The sequence below is a fragment of the Pseudophryne corroboree genome, chromosome 4, assembly GCF_028390025.1.
Source record: "Pseudophryne corroboree isolate aPseCor3 chromosome 4, aPseCor3.hap2, whole genome shotgun sequence".
NCBI classification, from domain to species: Eukaryota; Metazoa; Chordata; class Amphibia; order Anura; family Myobatrachidae; genus Pseudophryne; species Pseudophryne corroboree.
The window spans coordinates 279536261-279559846 of NC_086447.1; the positions used below are offsets into that span (position 1 = coordinate 279536261).

Consider the following 23586-nt stretch of genomic DNA (forward strand, 5'->3'; position numbering starts at 1 on the left):
GTCCCCTTTTTACACATTACGGCAGACAGCGTCCCCTTTTTACACATTACGGCAGACAGCGTCCCCCCTTTTTACACATTACGGCAGACAGTGTGCCCTTTTTTACACATTACGGCAGACAGCGTCCCCTTTTTACACATTACGGCAGACAGCGTCCCCCTTTTTTACACATTACGGCAGACAGTGTCCCCTTTTTACACATTACGGCAGACAGCGTCCCCCTTTTTATACATTACAGCAGACAGTCCCTACCCCCCCTTTCCTCCCCTCCCCTAAACCCATATTGCAGTTTTTAACTCCCCTCCCTCCCCACCCTTAAACCTATATGGCAGCTTAAGAACTGATCCAGGGGTTGGCTGGACAGGGGGTTTACCTGTTTGTCACAGTGGCAGACGATCCCCGCTGTCCGATGATCCGCGCTGCTGCCGGCCGGAGTCACCACTGATGTGGCCTCTCCTGCTCCGGCTCGCTGCCCGCTGCTTCTCCTCACTGGCCACCGCTCAATCTCCTCCTCACAGGCCGCCGCTCCTGCTCACTGCAGTGCCCGCTCCCCGCGCCGCTCAGCTAACAGAGGAAATCCCGGTCAGCTGACCCTGTGACGTGACCGGGATTTCCTCAGCGGCGCTGCATCTGAGAGCAGTGCAATGACAAGCGGCCCGTCGGGCCGCTTGTCATTGCACTCTGGTGGGGCACAGCGGGCCAGGCAGGATCGGTCCGCGGGCCGCATCTGGCCAGCGGGCCGCCTGTTGCCCACCCCTATAGTAGAGGAACTATCCCGCTGGCATAGCTCCTCCCCCTTGTGTCGTGACTCCTCCCCCTGAGGAAAAAAGGTCCCTTAGCCCACTTGGATCTAGCTTCAACCATCACTACACGGTTGGTTCTATATCGGAGGGGCTGAAGGGACCTTGTGACGTATCTAGGGGAGGAGCTACGTCACCAGGGGGAGGAGCTACGGGCGAACATGGTACCCGAAAAGTACCCTCGCGGGCTCGCTTCGCTCGCCACGCTTCGGGCACGGTGGCTCGCTCCGCTCCGCTTCGCTCACCACCTAATTACTAAAGGTAATAGTTGGTGGCGTGGACAGTAGAGGAACTATCCCGCTGGCGTAGCTCCTCCCCCTTGTGTCGTAACTCCTCCCCCAAATGGAAAAGGTCCCTTAGCCCACTTGATTCTAGCAGCTACCATCACTACACTCCTGGTCCCACCTCGATAGATGCTAGAAGCAAGTGTGCTCACTGTGCTGCAGCTGAAGGACCACCTCTCCAGGATCACTTTAAGCCCTGACTGCACGCATGCATGAATGAAGGAACAGAGTCGTTGTATATTCAGTGGTAAACCTAGCGCAGAGAAGAATATTCCCACACAAAAGTCCAGCTGCTGTACCTACTCTCTGCGCGCTGTCTATAGCGCCGCCGTAGCGTTCTCGGTACTAGCTAGGGACAGGCAGTGATCAGGGCACCCGTACGTGTCTGAGGTCCTTCTGTGACGTGACGTTATGCGGAAGCTGCTCCTGCCACATGGTGCTGCTGTTGCTGACGGGAGGGTGCCAGTGCTGTGAGCGAGCCGCTGTGCCGGGGCGAGAGAGGCGGAGGCGCAGGGCTGAGTGCCCCTTATCCCCTGTGTGTCTCATTTGCTGGTAATGTAGTATCTGACGATGCTGATACCCCGAAGAGGGTGTAGGCCTACAGACACGGGGCCGCTGGGGCTAACGCACAGGGCAGGCTGTGTTCTCAGCCAGGGGACAGGAGTCCTATACGGTAGTACAAGCCTGTAGCTTGCCTGCAGATGGCGGAGGGGACTACAAGTCCCAGCATGTCACGGTTGCCATGAATGGAGTTTGTCCTATGTCTCAGCTTCAACACTATAGTATTGGTGCTGTTTCCCCCAGGCTATGCCTTGTAACTCATGGACCCCATAAGCTGGCCACACATCTAATAAGCCCTACACCAGTGTTTCCCAACCTCGGTCCTCAAGGCACACTAACAGTCCTGGTTTTAGTGATATCCAGGTTTGAACATAGGTGACTTAATTAGTAGCTCAGTTATTTTGATTTAACCATCTGTGCTGAAGCCTGGATATCCCTAAAACCTGCACTGTTGGTGTGCCTTGAGGATCGCGGTTGGGAATGCCTGTCCTACACACTAGCTGATTGGCTGCCGAGGTGGCTGACGGACAACACGGCGTGGGGGTGACGAGGGCTTCATTCTCTCCGTCACCCGGCCCCATAGCAATATTGTCCATATTGGCTTGCAGGCATAAATGAGCCGGAACCAATGATGAACGAGCGCGGGGCTGGGCATCGTTCATAGTTGGTGCCTACACACTGAAAGATATGAACAATATTTTGTTCATTAATGAACAAGATAATTCATATCTTTCAGTGTAATCGGCCAGTGTGTAGGACCCTTAAAGATTATCTAATACCCCTTTTCCACTAGCTCCAAAAACTCTGGTTTCTGCGCGGGGACACGCATTTACCTATGTTCTTTGGTAGAGGAAATTGCTCCCTCTGAAAAAACCCAGGTCAAGTGACCTGGCAATCCTACCCAGGTAGCTACCTGGGTTGGACACGGAAATGACCCGGGTAAGGGTGTAGTGCAGTGGTTCCCAAACTCTTTTGAATCATGGTGCCCTAGAGTATCAGAATTTTTTCACGGCACCCCTGGCCCAAAAGTTTCTTATTGAGAATTTTAGAAAACAATAACTAATTTATGTTTGTGTCATCCTTAGTTTCTTTACTGTGGTGCGGGACAATATTTGCTTCTGTTTGTCCTCATATTTTATGATTGGCAGCCACAAGCACTGGTTTTGTCTATTACTTTGACCAGAAATAGTTTGAATTGGTCCTGGACCACCAACCCAGGGCACCCCAGTGCTGCTGTCAGTCCTGCTATGCAGACAGCAGCGCTGGCCGGGACAGTGTGTGCCGAAGGTTGGGGGCAGCCCAGCAGCTTCCAGAGTGCTGGGCTTGCCCCCAGCGTGACAGTGGGCAGTATCACATTGGGGGCGTGTCCTAACGGGACCGAGGCCATGCCCCGAGGGTCTCGATCTGCTGGTTTTCCCGGCACTCAGAGATGACGTCATCTCTAATCAGTCTGATCAGTTACAAGTTACAGTTACAAGACACTGTTAATGTATCCATCCTCAACTTATATAACTTCACTTCAGCTTTCCATTTCTTCAGCTGTGATCTAAATCTTCAATCAATACTAACCTGGGCTGCACAGATGTTACCCATTCTTGAATATTTAGAGGAACATTTCTCGCCATATCCTAGTTTTGTCTGCAATTAAAAGAAAAAAAAATAGGTGCAGATTCAGTTCTGAGTAATGTAATAGCGTTTTGGGTATACGTTGCTGGCGGTTGGGATCCCGATGGCCAGCATACAGACGCCGGGATCCCGGACGCCAAAATGCTGGCAGGGGGGGCGAGCACAACGAAGCCCCTTGCGGGTTTGTGGTTTGCTGCGCTCGCTAATTGTTCTATTCCCACTCTATGGGTGTTGTGGACACCCACGAGTGGAAATGGGTGGTCTTCAGTATGCCGGCTGTCGGGATCCCGGCGCACAGTATACCGGCGCCGGGATCCCGACAGCCGGCATACCGACACTTATTCTCCCTCGTGGGGGTCCACGACCCCCCCGGAGGGAGAATAAAACCGCGCCACCGTGCCCGCAAGGGTCTCATTTGCGCTCGCCACACTGTCGGTATGCCAGCGGTCGGGCTCCCGGCGCTGGTATGCTGGTCGCCGGGAGCCCGACCGCTGGCAAACAGTACTACACCCGTGGAAATATCCCCTTTTAGCTGGGATTCCGGCTGGCAGCATTGTGGGTGTTCGGGATCCCGGCAATGGTATGCTGACCGCCGGGATCCAGGTCGCCAGCAACGTAACCGCATCCGGTAACGGCAGCACATAGCAATTGCAACATCGTTCCTTTTGCCTCACAGTGCCATCCGTTCAAAGTGACATAATTTTTTGTTGATTTGTATCAATTCTTTCTACCAAACATTAGATTGTTTATACACTAATAGGAATGTGAGCTGTACCAGTGACGCGCACACACGTAACGCCCCCCTGTACCAGTGACACATACACACGTAACGCCCCCCTGTACCAGTGACGCATACACCTGTAACGCCCCCTGTACCAGTGAGGCTTACACCTGTAACGCCCCCCTGTACCAGTGAGGCTTACACCTGTAACGCCCCCCTGTACCAGTGAGGCTTACACCTGTAACGCCCCCCTGTACCAGTGAGGCTTACACCTGTAACGCCCCCCTGTACCAGTGAGGCTTACACCTGTAACGCCCCCCTGTACCAGTGAGGCTTACACCTGTAACGCCCCCCTGTACCAGTGAGGCTTACACCTGTAACGCCCCCCTGTACCAGTGAGGCTTACACCTGTAACGCCCCCCTGTACCAGTGAGGCTTACACCTGTAACGCCCCCCTGTACCAGTGAGGCTTACACCTGTAACGCCCCCCTGTACCAGTGAGGCTTACACCTGTAACGCCCCCCTGTACCAGTGAGGCTTACACCTGTAACGCCCCCCTGTACCAGTGAGGCTTACACCTGTAACGCCCCCCTGTACCAGTGAGGCTTACACCTGTAACGCCCCCCTGTACCAGTGAGGCTTACACCTGTAACGCCCCCCTGTACCAGTGAGGCTTACACCTGTAACGCCCCCCTGTACCAGTGAGGCTTACACCTGTAACGCCCCCCTGTACCAGTGAGGCTTACACCTGTAACGCCCCCCTGTACCAGTGAGGCTTACACCTGTAACGCCCCCCTGTACCAGTGAGGCTTACACCTGTAACGCCCCCCTGTACCAGTGAGGCTTACACCTGTAACGCCCCCCTGTACCAGTGAGGCTTACACCTGTAACGCCCCCCTGTACCAGTGAGGCTTACACCTGTAACGCCCCCCTGTACCAGTGAGGCTTACACCTGTAACGCCCCCCTGTACCAGTGAGGCTTACACCTGTAACGCCCCCCTGTACCAGTGAGGCTTACACCTGTAACGCCCCCCTGTACCAGTGAGGCTTACACCTGTAACGCCCCCCTGTACCAGTGAGGCTTACACCTGTAACGCCCCCCTGTACCAGTGAGGCTTACACCTGTAACGCCCCCCTGTACCAGTGAGGCTTACACCTGTAACGCCCCCCTGTACCAGTGAGGCTTACACCTGTTACGCCCCCCTGTACCAGTGACGCTTACACCTGTAACGCCCCCCTGTACCAGTGACGCTTACACCTGTAACGCCTCCCCCTGTACCAGTGACGCTTACACACGTAACGCCCCCCTGTTCCAGTGACGCTTACACACGTAACGCCCCCCTGTACCAGTGACGCTTACACACGTAACGCCCCTGTACCAGTGATGCTTACACACGTAATGCCCTCTGTACCAATGACGTAATGCCCCCTGTAGCAGTGACGCTTACACACGCAGCGCCCCCTGTAGCAGTGACGCTTACACACGCAGCGCCCCCTGTACCAGTGATGCTTACACGCGTAACGCCCCCCTGTACCAGTGACGCTTACAGACCTAACGCCCCCCCCTTTACCAGTGACGCTTACAGGCGTAACGCCCACTTTACCAGTGACGCTTACAGGCGTAACGCCCCCGGTTCCAGTGACACTTACACACGTAACGACTCCCTGTACCAATGACGTAATGCCCCCTGTACCAGTGACACACATGTAACGCTCTCTGTAGCAGTGATGCTTACACACGTAACACCTCCCTGTACCAGTGACGCTTACACAGGTAATGCCCCCTGTACCAGTGACGCTTACACAGGTAATGCCCCCTGTACCAGTGACGCTTACACAGGTAATGCCCCCTGTACCAGTGACGCTTACACAGGTAATGCCCCCTGTACCAGTGACGCTTACACACGTAACGCCCCCCTGTACCAGTGACGCTTACACACGTAACGCCCCCCTGTACTAGTGACGCTTACCCACGTAATGCCCCCTGTACCAGTGACGCTTACCCACGTAATGCCCCCTGTAGCAGTGACGCTTACACACGTAACGCTCTCTGTACCAGTGACGTTTACACACGTAATGCCCCCTGTACCAGTGACGCCTTCACACGTAACACCCCCCTGTACCATTGACGCTTACACACATGCTTACACATTATACTGCACAATAACACACACACACACACACACACACACACACACACACACACACACACACACACACACACACACTGTACATACATTACACACATACCACAGTCACACATTCACATACATACACACATACTTTCACTCACTCTCTTTCCATCCACTTACCTAAGGAGGTCTGGCAGGCAGAGCTGGAGCAGATCATCCTCCTGTTCAGCCTGGTCCCCTGTAGCTACGCCCCCAGTCCCGTGTAGCTCCACCCCCTTTAGGTCCGCACACTGCACTGACACAGGAGAGGGGAGAGGAGGCTTCAGGCTGCCGGCGCCGCTGCCTGTCACACAGTGACAGGCGCAACAGCAGCCGGCAGCAGAGGGACATCGGCTCAGTACAGGGATGCAGCGCAGGGAGAGTGCCTCTCCATCCTGTCGCCTCCCTGCACTGTATCCCTTTGGTGAGCGGCTTGCACCGGCTCTGGTGAGACGTTACTGTTATTGCCAAAGTGATTGTATGAACACTTGGCCATTGCATAATTCTCGTCGATGTGTGCAGTTGTGCAGAGCAGATGCTTATTGTTTGGCCTTTAATCATCCCTAGGTGATAGAAATAATTTGTAAAGTAAGAAATTTTTTATGAATATGTTACTTGCCCTCATTTTTTGAAGTTACAATAAAATATATAGTTAAACTCTTAGTCTTGTGTACCTGCTCTGCATTTATATGTAAATCCTCTTTTTTTTTCTTTTTTTTTTCTCAGATTCAGATTTTAACAGGATGGAGTACATGAAGGGGCCAGCGACAAGCAGCCAAGGAAACATGTAAGAAGAGCTCTAGAGGAGACAATGGGCGATACTAAATTGTTATATTGCGTCCGACCTCCCGTATAAAGATACGGGAGATTGCAGGGCGATGTTCAATTGATCTTTTTTTCACGGCTGTCGTGACCATAGAGGTCGGGTTTAGCCGCGTAAATGGGCTAAACCCGACCAAACTAATTGGCTCAATGCGAAAAGTCCCGTTTGGGCTCCCAAACGGATCACTTTTCACACATTTCAGCTCGCCACCCCCAGGGAGGAGCGAGCTAAAATGCTGGCACCTGCAGCCATCTTGCCCCGAACAGAACAACAATTGAATTGCTCTGTTGGGCGCCATCTATTGGCTGCTGACATGAACACAATTGAATACGACCCAATGTGTCTTAAAAGAGGAGTTTGTTTTTATTGGACTTTTATTTTTGGATTAGTCTGTTAGTTTCTGTCTAGCATAATAGATGTTAATTCATTTTTGTTGTAAAATTGTTCTCTTTGTGTGAGTGGTTGTGTAGTGTGAATGCTTAGAAGCCCCCACACATCACCTGCCTACGTTAGTGGTTCTGAATTCCACAATGTGAATAGATTTACAGGTAATATTGGGTTTACTTTGCTAAAGAATGCATTTAGTAGATTAGAAGATTGTCCGACAGAGTGATATGCAAAAAGGACCCGATGGATGAAAATATTACAAAAAAACAAACTTAGGGCCTAATTTAGAGGTAGGATTGATCAGTGTTACGTTTTCTGTAGCAGCGGATCTGAGAAGGTATGTAAATGATGCAGCTGTTCTCTTTTGAAATAAGACACCCACCTGTACCTTCTCAGGTCCACTGCATGTATCCGAAAAAGCAGCATCAGGTCACCATTGGCATACACTGGCTGGATCATTGGACATTAGTAACCCTAAGGTTAGCAGGGGTTTAGAAAGGAAAAGACTCTAACTCATGGGTCTTCAACCTGTGGCCATCCAGCTGCTGCGGAACTGCACAGCCCAGCATGCCCTGCCTCAGTTTTAAGATGCCTTAATAACAAAACTGTGGCAGGGCATGCTGGGATGTGTAGTTCCACAACAGCTGGATGGCCACAGGTTGAAGACCCGTTCTCTAATTGCAGGGTATTCATAGCAGGTTTGACATAAAGCGTAACTTTTATTATGTAAAGTATATTTCAAAATGACTCGCACTGACACAAAACAAAAGTAAAAAATGATAAAGGGCCTAATTCAGTTGGGATAGTAAATTCTGCTAATTAGCAGAATTTGCTATCCTTTGGAGCGCTTGCTGGGGGCCGCCCAGCATGCTGACCGGCGCCTCCCCCAATTCATCAAGCAGAAATTGTGATCACAACGCAATTTCTGGTTGATAGCAGAAATAGAGGAAGCCTCCTGCCGGCGCAGCTTGGCTGTGCCCGCAGGAGACCTGCCGCTATCGTCCCGATGTCACACAGCCACCACGATTACGCCCCCACTTGGGCCACACCGACCCACCATTCGTCTGGCTCTGCCTCCGCAACACTCCGTCACCTCCCTGGAAATGGAGCGTTATCCTCCCCCCCGCACCGTGACCGCCTCTGCCTGATTGAGAGGTAGAGGCGATCGCATTTTCTGCACCCCCCCCCCCCCCCCCCGCAGAAAATTCGGGCACAGGATGGGCGCTGTGCATGCATCTTTTTCTCAAAAAATCCAGATGGATCGCACACTGCAATCCAACCTGAATTAGGCCCAAAGTGTAGGGTTGAGGATAAGAGTCCCTTCTTCCTATGGACGATGAAATATTAGCACAATATTACAAATAATGGCCGTAAAATACATACATCTAAAATGCACACGGTTTAAATTGAGGTAGTGTCACCGTTCGGCTGGAATTACTGTCCCATTCAGTGTTAATCACGGTTGAGGTATTGCGGTTTGTTCAATGTTGTAAAGTATAAAATAATTAGGATAAAGAAGCCTGTTTTCTAGATTCCGCTTCTCATTATTTGCTATAAAGCATTGGAGGGTGAGTGAGAGACTTGTACTCACAGTTTACCCTATGGAACAACAGGCAATATCAGCATGTCTCATCAGCTGTACTGGTCTTCTCCTGACAGTCATACCAGAAGGCATTGGACAACCTGGTGGAGAATTACTGTGCCAATGTATATTTCTGATAGGAAAAATAGATAAAGTAGGTTGTGGGGTGCATTTGTGCTACAATGGGACTAATTCCGAACCCGATCGCACGCTGCACTTCCTCGCAGCGGTGCGATCGGGTCTGGAATTCGCATGCGCGGTGTTGCCCGGCGACAGCCGTCGCCAGGCAACAATGCTGACTACGAAGACAGCGGTCGCAACGGCGACTGCAAGAAGATTGACTGCAGGCAGGCGTTCCGGGGCGGCAACTCACCGTTTGGAGCTGTTTTCGGGGAGTGGTAAGAAAAACGCAGGCGTGTCCAGGCGAACAGAGGGCGGATGTCTGACGTCAAAGCCAAGCCCATCATCGCTGGACACGTCGCACAGGGTAAGTATGTCCAGCCCTGGTCTTATTTTGTGTGAAACTTTTTTAGCATAGCAGGGCTGCACAAGTGATCGCAGCCCTGCTATGCTAAAATACACTCCCCCATAGGCGGAGATTAGTTGATCGCACCAGCAGTAAAAAGTTGCTTGGTGCTATCAACTCGGAATGAGGGCCTATATCCATTTATGTAATGGATGGATTTACTTAATTGACCAGTCACTTGTTACTGTACATAATTTCTCTAACGTCCTAAGTGGATGCTGGGGACTCCGTAAGGACCATGGGGAATAGCGGCTCCGCAGGAGACTGGGCACAAAAGTAAAGCTTTAGAACTACCTGGTGTGCACTGGCTCCTCCCCCTATGACCCTCCTCCAAGCCTCAGTTAGATTTTTGTGCCCGAACGAGAAGGGTGCACACTAGGTGGCTCTCCTGAGCTGCTTAGTGAAAAGTTTAGTTTTAGGTTTTTTATTTTCAGTGAGACCTGCTGGCAACAGGCTCACTGCATCGAGGGACTAAGGGGAGAAGAAGCGAACTCACCTGCGTGCAGAGTGGATTGGGCTTCTTAGGCTACTGGACATTAGCTCCAGAGGGACGATCACAGGCCCAGCCATGGATGGGTCCCAGAGCCGCGCCGCCGGCCCCCTTACAGAGCCAGAAGACAGAAGAGGTCCGGAAAATCGGCGGCAGAAGACGTCCTGTCTTCAACAAGGTAGCGCACAGCACTGCAGCTGTGCGCCATTGCTCTCAGCACACTTCACACTCCGGTCACTGAGGGTGCAGGGCGCTGGGGGGGGGGCGCCCTGAGACGCAATAAAAACACCTTGGATGGCAAAAAATGCATCACATATAGCTCCTGGGCTATATGGATGAATTTAACCCCTGCCAGAATACATAGAAAAACGGGAGTAAGGCCGCCGATAAGGGGGCGGAGCCTATCTCCTCAGCACACTGGCGCCATTTTCCCTCACAGCTCCGTTGGAGGGAAGCTCCCTGTCTCTCCCCTGCAGTCACTACACTACAGAAAGGGTTAAAAAAGAGAGGGGGGGCACTAATTACGCGCAGTATTAAAGATACAGTAGCTATAAGGGGAAAAACACTTATATAAGGTTATCCCTGTATATATATATATAGCGCTCTGGTGTGTGCTGGCAAACTCTCCCTCTGTCTCCCCAAAGGGCTAGTGGGGTCCTGTCCTCTATCAGAGCATTCCCTGTGTGTGTGCTGTAGGTCGGTACGTTTGTGTCGACATGTATGAGGAGAAAAATGATGTGGAGACGGAGCAGATTGCCTGTAATAGTGATGTCACCCCCTAGGGGGTCGACACCTGAGTGGATTAACTGTTGGAAGGAATTACGTAACAGTGTCAGCTCTGTATAAAAGACAGTGGTTGACATGAGACAGCCGGCTACTCAGCTTGTGCCTGTCCAGACGTCTCATAGGCCGTCGGGCTCTAAAGCGCCCGTTACCTCAGATGGCAGATATAGACGCCGACACGGATACTGACTCCAGTGTCGACGGTGAAGAGACAAATGTGACTTCCAGTAGGGCCACACGTTACATGATTGAGGCAATGAAAAATGTTTTACACATTTCTGATAATACGAGTACCACCAAAAAGGGGTATTATGTTCGGTGAGGAAAAACTACCTGTAGTTTTCCTGAATCTGAGAAATTAAATGAGGTGTGTGATGATGCGTGGTTTTCCCCCGATAACAACTGATAATTTCTAAAATGTTATTGGCATTATATCCTTTCCCGCCAGAGGTTAGGGTGCGTTGGGAAACACCCCCTAGGGTGGATAAAGCGCTCACACGCTTGTAAGAACAAGGGCTCTACCCTCTCCTGAGATGGCCGCCCTTAAGGATCCTGCTGATAGAAAGCAGGAGGGCATCCTAAAAGGTATTTACACACATACTGGTGTTATACTGCGACCAGCAATCGCCTCAGCCTGGATGTGCAGTGCTGGGTTGGCGTGGTCGGATTCCCTGACTGAAAATATTGATACCCTAGATAGGGACAGTATATTATTGCCTATAGAGCATTTAAAAGAGGCATTTCTATATATGCGTGATGCACAGCGGAATATTTGCCGACTGGCATCAAGTCTAAGTGCGTTGTCCATTTCTACCAGTAGAGGGTTATGGACACGACAGTGGTCAGGTGATGCGGATTCCAAACGGCATTTGGAAGTATTGCCTTATTAAGGGGAGGAGTTATTTGGGGTCGGTCTTTCAGACCTGGTGGCCACGGCAACAGCTGGGAAATCCACGTTTGTACCCCAGGTCGCCTCTCAACATGAGAAGACGCCGTATTATCAGGCGCAGTCTTTTCGTGGGCAAGCGGGCAAAAGGTTCCTCATTTCTGCCCCGTGACAGAGGGAGAGGAAAAAGGCTGCAGAAATCAGCCAGTTCCCAGGAACAGAAACCCTCTCCCGCCTCTGCCAAGCCCTCAGTATGACGCTGGGGCTTTACAAGCAGAATCAGGCACGGTGGGGGCCCGTCTCAATGAATTTCAGCGCGCAGTGGGCTCACTCGCAAGTAGACCCCTGGATCCTTCAGGTGATATCTCAGGGGTACAAATTGGAATTCGAGTTTCCTAAAGTCGGCTTTACCGATGTCTCCTTCTGACAGGGAGACAGTTTTGGAAGCCATTCACAAGCTGTATTCCCAGCAGGTGAAAATCAAGGTACCCCTCCTGCAACAGGGAACGGGGTATTATTCCACACTGTTGTGGTACCGAAGCCGGACGGCTCGGTGAGACCGATTCTAAATCTAAAATCTTTGAACACTTACATACAGAGGTTCAAATTCAAGATTGAGTCACTCAGAGCAGTGATTGCGAACCTGGAAGAAGAGGACTACATGATGTCTCGGGACATCAAGGATGCTTACCTTCATGTCCCAATTTACCCTTCTCACCAAGGGTACCTCAGGTTTATGGTACAGAACTGTCACTATCAGTTTCAGACGCTGCCGTATGGATGGTCCACGGCACCCCGGGTCTTTACCAAGGTAATGGCCGAAATGATGATACTCCTTCGAAGGAAGGGAATTTTAGTTATCCCTTAATTGGACGATTCCCTGATAAGGGTAAGATCCAGGGAACAGTTGGAGGTCGGTGTAGCACTATCTCAGGTAGTGTTGCGGCAGCACGATTGGATTCTCAATATTCCAAAATCGCAGCTGATTCCGACGACTCGTCTTCTGTTCTTAGGGATGATCCTGGACACAGTTCAGAAAAAGGTGTTTCTCCCGGAGGAGAAAGTCAGGGAGTTATCCGAGCTAGTCGGGAACCTCCTATAACCGAGCCAAGTCTCAGTACATCAATGAGATGGTTCTGGGAAAAATGGTGGCTTCCTATGAAGCAATCCCATGCGGCAGATTCCACGCAAGAACTTTCCAGTGGGACCTGCTGGACAAATGATCTGGGTCGCATCTTTAGATGCATCAGCGGATAACCCTGTCACCAAGCACAAGGGTGTCTCTCCTGTGGTGGTTGCAGAGTGCTCATCTTCTAGAGGGCCGCACATTCAGGACTGGGTCCTGGTGACCATGGATGCCAGCCTGCGAGGCTGGGGAGCAGTCACACAGGGAAGGAATTTCCAGAGCTTATGGTCAAGCCTGGAGACATCACTTCACATAAATATCCTGAACTAAGGGCCATTTACAATGCTCTAAGCTCAGCAAGACCTCTGCTTCAAGGTCACCCGGAGTTGATCCATTCGGACAACATCACGGCAGTCACCCACGTAAACAGACAGGGTGACACAAGAAGCAGAAGGGCAATGGCAGAAGCTGCAAGGATTCTTCGCTGGGCGGAAAATCATGTGATAGCACTGTCAGCAGTATTCATTCCGGGAGTGGACAACTGGGAAGCAGACTTCCTCAGCAGACACGACCTCCACCCGGGAGAGTGGGGACTTCACCCAGAAGTCTTCCACATGTTTATAAAACTCGACAAGTATAGCGCCAGGTCAAGGGACCCTCAGGCAATAGCTGTAGACGCTCTGGTAACACAGTGGGTGTACCAGTCAGTGTATGTGTTCCCTCCTCTGCCTCTCATAACCAAGGTACTGAGAATTATAAGATGGAGAGGAGTAAGCACTATATTCGTGGCTCCGGATTGGCCAAGAAGGACTTGGTAACCGGAACTTCAAGAGATGCTCACGGAGGATCCGTGGCCTCTACCTCTAAGAAGGGACCTGCTCCAGCAAGGACCCTGTCTGTTCCAAGACTTACCGCGGCTGCGTTTAACGGCAGGGCGGTTGAACGCCGGATCCTGAAGGAAAAAGGCATTCCGGATGAAGTCATCCCTATCCTGATCAAAGCCAGGAAAGATATAACCGCAAAACATTATCACCGCATTTGGCGAAAATATGTTGCGTGGTGCGAGGCCAGTAAGGCCCCGACGGAGGAATTTTCAACTAGGTCGATTCCTACATTTCCTGCAAACAGGAGTGTCTATGGGCCTGAAATGGGGGTCCATTAAGGTTCAAATTTCGGCCCTGTCAATTTTCTTCCAAAAAGAACTAGCTTCAGTCCCTGAAGTTCAGACGTTTGTGAAAGGGGTACTGTATATACAGCCTCCTTTTGTGCCTCCAGTGGCACCTTGGGATCTAAATGTAGTTTTTGGGTTCCAAAAGTCACATTGGTTTGAACCACTTAAATATGTGGAGTTAAAATATCTCACATGGAAAGTGGTCATGCTGTTGGTCCTGGCCTGGGCCAAGTGCGTGTCAGAATTGGCGGCTTTATCCTGTAAAAGCCCTCATCTGATTTTCCATTCGGACAGGGCGGAATTGAGGACTTGTCCTCAGTTTCTCCCTAAGGTGGTTTTCAGCGTTTCACCTGAATCAACCTATTGTGGTGCCTGCGGCTACTAGGGACTTGGAGGACTCCAAGTTGCTAGACGTTGTCAGAGCCCTGGAAATATAGGTTTCCAGGATGGCTGGAGTCAGAAAATCTGACTCGTTGTTTATTCTGTATGCACCCAACAAGCTGGGTGCTCCTGCTTCTAAGCAGACTATTGCTCGTTGGATTTGTAGTACAATTCAGCTTGCACATTCTGTGGCAGGCCTGCCACAGCCAAAATCTGTAAAAGCCCATTCCACAAGGAAGGTGGGCTCATCTTGGGCGGCTGCCCGAGGGGTCTCGGCTTTACAACTTTGCCGAGCAGCTACTTGGTCAGGAGCAAATACGTTTGTAAAATTCTACAAATTTGATACCCTGGCTGAGGAGGACCTGGAGTTCTCTCATTTGGTGCTGCAGAGTCATCCGCACTCTCCCGCCCGTTTGGTAGCTTTGGTATAATCCCCATGGTCCTTACGGAGTCCCCAGCATCCACTTAGGACGTTAGAGAAATTAAGAATTTACTTACCGATAATTCTATTTCTCGTAGTCCGTAGTGGATGCTGGGCGCCCATCCCAAGTGCGGATTGTCTGCAATACTGGTACATAGTTATTGTTACCAAAAAATCGGGTTATTGCTGTAGTGAGCCATCTTTTCTAGAGGCTCCTCTGTTATCATGCTGTTAACTGGGTTTAGATCACAAGTTATATGGTGTGATTGGTGTGGCTGGTATGAGTCTTACCCGGGATTCAAAATCCTTCCTTATTGTGTACGCTCGTCCGGGCACAGTATCCTAACTGAGGCTTGGAGGAGGGTCATAGGGGGAGGAGCCAGTGCACACCAGGTAGTTCTAAAGCTTTACTTTTGTGCCCAGTCTCCTGCGGAGCCGCTATTCCCCATGGTCCTTACGGAGTCCCCAGCATCCACTACGGACTACGAGAAATAGAATTATCGGTAAGTAAATTCTTATTTTTTTGAGAATTCGAAACAGTTGGTATTAAATAAAGCAACAATTTGCAGAACATGTATCAAATATACAGTGCACATTCAGTGCATGTGCTGACTTGGTTGCCAATCAGTTTTCTCACAGCTGCAACCATGTATGTTATGTTGTACCAAGGGAAGCAAATGATAATTCAAACAGGTGATAACATACGCTTTACTATATATCTTGGCAGGAGATTAATATACTGATAGCAGAAACTTGTAGTTAATTCTCACCTCAGGTGGCAGAGAGACCTATTTAAATGTAGCAAAGTTTGTTCAAAAAAATATGCATCCGATTTTGTCAAATCGCGGGTGCGTGCATACCCGCGAAAAGTCCGTTTTCATGGCAAAAAAAAAGTTGAAAATGGCAATTATGGTATATTGCAGCGATCTGCAAATAGTCTGTCAAACCAAAGAACAAATATAGATCATGGTTGTATAATGAATTAGAAAATGGGAAAAAAGTGAAAATTAGTGGTTCCTTTATACAGCAACCGCATACGGTATGTAACTTAGCGCCTATTTCAGACCTGATCGCAGCAGCAAAATTTTTCACTAATGGGCAAAACCATGTGCACTGCAGGGGAGGCAGATATAACACGTGCAGAGAGAGTTAGATTTGGGTGGGGTGTGTTCAAACTGAAAACTAAATTGCATTGTGAAAATAAAGCAGCCAGTATCTACCCTGCACAGAAACAAAATAACCCACCCAAATCTAAAGGTGTGTACACACGGTGAGACTTCGGCTATGCCCGATTCTCACTGTGTGATATAGACTGTGGTCGGTATAGCAAGCCTAGATGACTGTATTTGCGATACTAACTATGGGAGTAATTCTAAGTTGATCGCGGCAGGAATTTTGTTAGCAGTTGGGCAAAACCATGTGTACTGCAGGGGAGGCAGATATGACATGTGCAGAGAGAGTTAGATTTGGGTGGGGTGTGTACAATCTGCAATCTAATTTGCAGTGTAAAAATAAAGCAGGCAGTATTTACCCTGCACAGAAATAAAATAACCCACCCAAATCTAACTCTCTCTGCACATGTTATATCTGCCTCCCCTGCAGTGCACATGGTTTTGACCAACTGCTAACAAAATTCCTGCTGCGATCATCTTGGAATTACCCCCTATGTGCGATTTTGGCTAAGTGTCAATTTTGACTATACTTTCATACTAGATAGTCAAAATTGACTTGCCTGCACAGTCTCGCGGGACCGCTCATCGGGATCGCAAAGTGACTTTCACCTTGCGATCTCCACTAACTTTCCTTGCGATTTTGACTATATAGTCAAAATCGCAAGCAAAAAAATGTCACCGTGTGTACACACCTTCACTCTCTCTGCACATGTTATATCTGCTCCACCTGCAGAAACATGGTTTTGCCCATTAGAGAGAGATTCTGCTGCTGCGATCAGGTCTGAATTAGGCCCTTAGACAGCAAATGGGGCAGAAAGCATAAAGTTCCCGTGGTTTACTCAGTTCTGTTATAATAAGTCACAGTTTGTTGCTTTTAATGAAATCCTGGTAAAATAGATAAATTCTTATGTAAATAATGGACTGTTATACCCTAATGTGTGGATTAGTTTATAGAGCCATACAAACCTTTGTACAGGGTGTCCCATTCTGCGCAAAAACGGGTAGCCAGTGAGTTCCATACGTAAGTTTCGCCTTGGGCGCGGGGATTTCACTAGGGAACCCTAAGGTTACTCAGATTGTCCATCGTACAAAGGTGCTGATGTCAGGGAATCTTCATTGGAGGTGCATTCTTTTTCTTCACCACGCCCCTAAAACTAAACACCTCAGTTTTGAGCAACGGTCCCCTTCTCCCCAAAACACCTGTGGCTTGTCAATTTATCTGCACATTGCAACCGGGTGCCGGTTCATACGCAGTTCCAGAATCCATCAGCCATTTACAAGCCAATTGGGACTGCATCCAGGGCTGAATCAGGCACTTAATCCAATAAGTACAGTTCTCTAAAGTGCATTTTTTATTTCTCTGATGTCCTAGTGGATGCTGGGGACTCCGTAAGGACCATGGGGAATAGACGGGCTCCGCAGGAGACTGGGCACTCTAAAGAAAGATTTAGGACTATCTGGTGTGCACTGGCTCCTCCCCCTATGACCCTCCTCCAAGCCTCAGTTAGATTTCTGTGCCCGGCTGAGCTGGATGCACACTAGGGGCTCTCCTGAGCTCCTAGGAAGAAAGTGTTTGTTAGGTTTTTTATTTTCAGTGAGACCTGCTGGCAACAGGCTCACTGCATCGAGGGACTAAGGGGAGAAGAAGCGAACCTACCTAAGTGGTGGTAGCATGGGCTTCTTAGGCTACTGGACACCATTAGCTCCAGAGGGATCGAACACAGGACCCGACCTCGTCGTCCGTTCCCGGAGCCGCGCCGCCGTCCCCCTTACAGAGCCAGAAGCAAGAAGGTGGTCCGGAAAATCGGCGGCTGAAGACTTCTGTCTTCTCCAAGGTAGCGCACAGCACTGCAGCTGTGCGCCATTGCTCCTCATGCACACCACACACTTCGGTCACTGATGGGTGCAGGGCGCTGGGGGGGGACGCCCTGAGCAGCAATACTGACACCTTGGCTGGCAAACTGGCACCATATATAGCCCCAGAGGCTATATAGGTGCTTATTAACCCCTGCCAGAATCCATAAAAATGCGGGAGAAAGCCCGCGAAAAAGGGGCGGAGCTATCTCCTTCAGCACACTGGCGCCATTTTTCCCTCACAGCTCCGTTGGAGGGAAGCTCCCAGGCTCTCCCCTGCAGTCAATACTACAGAAAGGGTTAAAAAGAGAGGGGGGGGGCACAATTTAGGCATAGTATACAATATATATAGGCAGCTATAAGGGAAAACACTCTTATATGTGATATCCCTGTGATATATAGCGCCCTGGTGTGTGCTGGCATACTCTCCCTCTGTCTCCCCAAAGGGCTTTGTGGGGTCCTGTCCTCTGTCAGAGCATTCCCTGTGTGTGTGCTGTGTGTCGGTATGGCTGTGTCGACATGTATGAGGAGGATAATGATGTGGAGGCGGAGCGAATGCCTGTAAATGTGATGTCACCCCCTGCGGGATCGACACCGGTGTGGTTGGACTTATGGAAGGATTACGTGAAAGTGTCAACTCCTTACACAAAAGGTCGACGACACAGAACAGCCGGCTACTCAGCTTGTGCCTGTTCCAGCGTCTCAAATGTCATGGGGGGCTCTAAAAACGCCCGCTACCTCAGATGGCAGAAACAGATGTCGACACGGATACCGACTCCAGTGTCGACGACGATGAGACTAGTGTACCCTCCAAATAGGTCCACCCGTTACATGATTGAGGCAAGGAAAAATGTATTACACATTTATGATAATACCCCAGGTACCACATAAAAGGGTATTATGTTTGGTGAGAGAAAACTACCAGTAGTTTTTCCTGCATCTGAGAAATTAAATGAGGTGTGTGAGGAAGCGTGGTCTTCCCCCGGTAAGAAATTGATAATTTCTAAACGGTAATTGGCAGCGTACCCTTTCCCGCCAGAGGATAGGTCACGTTGGGAAACACCCCATAGGGTAGATACAGCGCTTACACGCTTATCAGAAAAGGTGGCACTACCGTCTCCGGATACGGCTGCCCTGAAGGAACCTGCTGATAAAAAGCAGGGGGTTACCCTGAAAGATATAGTCACACACTCGGGCATTATATTGCGACCAGCCATTGTTTCGGCATGGATGTGCAGTGCTCCCGCTGCGTGGTCAGATTCCCTGTCGGAAAATTACTATGGATAGGGACAATATTTTGCTGACAATAGAGCATATAAAAGACGTGGTCTTATACATGCGTGATGCACAGAGGGATATTTGCCGGCTGGCATCAAAAATAAGCGCTAGGTCCATTGCTGCCAGACGGGGGTTATGGACTCGGCAATGGTCAGGCGATGCCGACTCGAATCGGCACATGGAAGTTTTGCCCTATAAGGGGGTAAAACTGTTTGGGGATGGTCTTTCAGACCTCGTTTCCACAGCTACTGCTGGGAAATCGACTTTTTTGCCACAGGCTACCCCACAACAAAAGAAAGCACCGTATCATCAAGTACAGTCCTTTCGGCCCCAGAAAAGCAAGAGGGCTAGAGGCTCATCCTTTCTGCCGAGAGGCAAAGGTAGAGGAAAAAGCTGCAGCACACGGCTATTTCCCAAGAGCAGAAGTCCTCCCTGCGTCCGGTAAGTCCACAGCATGACGCTGGGGCTGCTCAGGCGGACCCGGGTACGGTGGGGGCCCGTCTCAGAAATTTCAGCGCCCAGTGTGCTCTCTCACATGGATCCCTGGGTCCTTCAAGTAGTATCTCAGGGGTACAGGCTGGAGTTCGAGACGTTCTTCCCCCCGCCGTTTCCTAAAATCTGCCTTACCGGCACCTCCCTCTGCCAGGGAGGCGGTGTTGGTGGCTATTCAACACTATAATCACAACAAGTGATTGTCAAGGTGCCCCTCCTTCAGCAAGGAAGGGGTTACTATTCCACAATGGTTGTGGTACCGAAACAGAACGGTTCGGTGAGACCCATCTTAAAATTAAAATACTTGAACTTTTATATCAGAAGATTCAAGTTCAAGATGGAATCGCTCAGGGCGGTTATTACGAGCCTGGACGAGGGGGATTACAGGGTCTCCCTGGATATCAAGGATGCGTACCTGCATGTCCCCATTTACCCTCCTCACCAGGTGTACCTCAGATGTGTGGTACAGGACTGTCACTATCAGTTCCAGACGCTGCCGTTGGAGTTGTCCACGGCACCGAAGGTCTTTACCAAGGTAATGGCCGAAATGATGATACTCCTTCGCAAGAAGGAAGTTTTTATTATCCCGTACTTGGACGATCTCCTGATAAAGGCGAGGTCCAAAGAACAGTTGGTAGTGGGGGTAGCACTCTCTCGGGAAGTGCTACAACAGCACGACTGGATTATCAATATTCCAAAGTCACAGCTGGTCCCGACGACACGTCTTCTGTTCCTGGGAATGATTCTGGACACAGACCAGAAAAGAGTGTTTCTTCCAGTGGAAGCACACGAGTCCTGAAAAAAATGGTAGCTTCGTACGAAGCATAATTCCATTCGGAAGGTTCCACGTAAGGACGTTCCAGTGGGACCTGTGGGACAAATGGTCCGGATCCCATCTACAGATACAACAGCGGATAACCCTGTCGGCAAGAAACAGGTTGTCGCTGCTGTGGTGGCTGCAGAGGGCTCATCTACTAGAGGGCCGCAGATTCGGAATACAGGACTGGGTCCTGGTGACCACGGAGGCCAGCCTTCGGGGCTGGGGTGCAGTCACACAGGGAAGAAATTTCCAAGGAGATTTCGCTTCACATAAATATTCTGGAGCTAAGGGCCAATTACAATGCCCTATGCCAAGCAAGGCCCCTGCTTCAGAACCAGCCGGTACTGATCCAATCAGACAATATCACGGCGGTCGCCCATGTAAACAGACAGGGCGGCACAAGAAGCAGGATGGCGATGGCAGAAGCCACAAGAATTCTCCGATGGGCGACCTACACCCGGGAGAATGGGGACTTCTTCCAGAAGTTTTCCAAATGCGGGTAAACCGTTGGGAATGACCACGGGTGGACATGATGGCGTCCCGCCTCAACAAAAAGTTGAAAAGATATTGCGCCAGGTCAAGGGACCCTCAGGCGATCGCTGTGGACGCTCTAGTGACACCGTGGGTGTACCAGTCGGTTTATGTGTTTCCTCCTCTACCTCTCATACCCAAGGTACTGAGAATAATAAGAATGCGAGGAGTGAAAACCATACTCGTGGTTCCGGATTGGCCAAGAAGAGCTTGGTACCCGGAACTTCCAGAGATGCTGGCAGAGGACCCTTGGCCTCTGCCGCTCAGACAAGACCTGCTGCAGCAGGGACCCTGTCTGTTCCAAGACTTACCGCGGCTGCGTTTGACGGCATGGCTGTTGAACACCGGATCCTAAAGGAAAAGGGTATTCCGGAGGAAGTCATCCCTACCCTGATCAAAGCCAGGAAGGATGTCACCGCAAGACATTATTACCGCATTTGGCGGAAATATGTTGCTTGGTGTGAGGCCATGAAGGCCCCGAAGGAGGAATTTCAACTGGGTCGATTCCTACACTTCCTGCAAGCAGGGGTGACGTTGGGCCTCAAATTGGGGTCCATCAAGGTCCAGATTTCGGCTCTGTCGATTTTCTTCCAGAAAGAACTGGCTTCACTGCCTGAAGTTCAGACTTTTGTCAAAGGAGTTCTGCATATTCAGCCTCCTTTTGTGCCCCCAGTGGCACCTTGGGATCTCAATGTGGTTTTGGCATTCCTGAAATCACATTGGTTCGAACCACTTAAGACTGTGGAATTAAAATATCTCACGTGGAAAGTGGTCGTACCGTTGGCCCTGGCTTCGGCCAGGCGGGTTTCAGAATTGGCGGCTTTGTCTTGAAAAAGCCCTTATCTGATTTTCCAGATGGATAGGGCAGAATTGAGGACTCGTCCTCAGTTTCTCCCGAAGGTGGTCTCAGCTTTTCACTTGAACCAACCTATTGTGGTGCCTGCGGCTACTAGGGACTTGGAGGATTCCAAGTTGCTGGACGTAGTCAGGGCCCTGAAAATGTATGTTTCCAGGACGGCTGGAGTCAGAAAAACTGACTCGCTGTTTATCCTGTATGCACCCAACAAGCTGGGTGCTCCTGCTTCTAAGCAGTCTATTGCGCGCTGGATTTGTAGCACTATTCAGCTTGCGCATTCTGCGGTAGGATTACCGCAGCCTAAATCAATAAAAGCCCATTCCACAAGGAAGGTGGGCTCATCTTGGGCGGCTGCCCGAGGGGTCTCGGCTTTACAACTTTGCCGAGCAAATACTTGGTCAGGGGCAAACACGTTTGCTAAATTCTACAAATTTGATTTCCTGGCTGAGGAGGACCTGGAGTTCTCTCATTCGGTGCTGCAGAGTCATCCGCACTCTCCCGCCCGTTTGGGAGCTTTGGTATAATCCCCATGGTCCTTACGGAGTCCCCAGCATCCACTAGGACGTCAGAGAAAATAAGATTTTACTCACCGGTAAATCTATTTCTCGTAGTCCGTAGTGGATGCTGGGCGCCCATCCCAAGTGCGGATTGTCTGCAATACTTGTACATAGTTATTGTTACAAAAATCGGGTTTTGTTGTGAGCCATCTCTTCAGAGGCTCCAATTGTTATCATACTGTTAACCGGGGTTCCTATCACGTGTTATATGGTGTGATTGGTGTGGCTGGTATGAGTCTTACCCGGGATTCAAAATCCTTCCTTATTGTGTCAGCTCTTCCGGGCACAGTTCCTAACCGAGGCTTGGAGGAGGGTCATAGGGGGAGGAGCCAGTGCACACCAGATAGTCCTAAATCTTTCTTTAGAGTGCCCAGTCTCCTGCGGAGCCCGTCTATTCCCCATGGTCCTTACGGAGTCCCCAGCATCCACAACGGACTACGAGAAATAGATTTACCGGTGAGTAAAATCTTATTTTCTTTGTAACCCTAAAAAATCTGTGTCTCAGTTATTTCAAGAAATGCTATATTGGACCTGACTTATGCTGGGTCACCTCAGTCTCCACTTCCTGGTCTGCCACATCCTGTCCTCCCCTCTGTCTACCCCTGCCCCCCTTAACCCACGACTCCAGTTCTTCCCCTTCCAGGTGTCTGTTTCTCCTCTCCTAGGTCTCTCCCATCTCCTTTGCAGTGGGAGATGTTGGGGTGCGCACCCAGACTTCCACTGCACGCGCATTGAATAAATGGGACAGAACTTGCACTGTTATTGTAGAGAAGGAAGACTCTCTTTTTTTGTTTTTGTGGGGGGGCGGCGGCACTCCTACTTTTTAAACAGAATACAATTTATATATGCTCTTATGTAGTTCATTTAAAACTGAATTTAAACATAAAAATTAAAAGGAAGAAGGGACACCAAACAGGGAAATTTGCATGTAGTACACATATATTGGAAGACAGCTGTCAATAAAAAATAGTTTATTTGACATTTGTCTTTCAGTATGTATGCGAGTTAATGTGTACAAATAGTACTACTTGCATTTATACTGTTTGTTTGGGGTGTCCTTTTCCTTTTTTTGAAATATTAAAAGTTATGTTTTAATTTAATGACATCATATATAATTTGTATTCAGTTTAAAAAGTAAGAGTGCCCCCCAAACAAGAGTCATCTTTCTCTCCATGTCCATATTGTCTGTCTCTGACTCTGTAGCACCACCAACCCTTGGAAAATATTTGATTATTCTTGTAACCCTTTGGTAGTTGGTTTTTGTACACATTGTGCCTACTCCTACCC

General features: G+C 49.9%; 1 protein-coding gene across 5 annotated transcripts in view; it reads left to right on the plus strand.

The window, feature by feature from the left end:
- Window positions 1-1171: 1171 nt before the first annotated feature.
- The window catches only part of NMD3 (NMD3 ribosome export adaptor), a 204065-nt gene continuing 181650 nt past the window's right edge, over window positions 1172-23586 (plus strand). The window contains exons 1-2 of one of the 5 annotated variants that reach the window (XM_063916173.1): window positions 1172-1331; window positions 6890-6950. In XM_063916173.1, the coding sequence (XP_063772243.1) occupies window positions 1301-1331; window positions 6890-6950 (92 nt within the window). In that variant the 5' untranslated portion in view covers window positions 1172-1300. Of the gene's footprint in view, window positions 1332-1443; window positions 1642-3283; window positions 3309-6889; window positions 6951-23586 lie in introns of those variants that run through there. The other 4 variants (XM_063916175.1, XM_063916174.1, XM_063916176.1 and 1 more) reach the window with 4 other exon arrangements.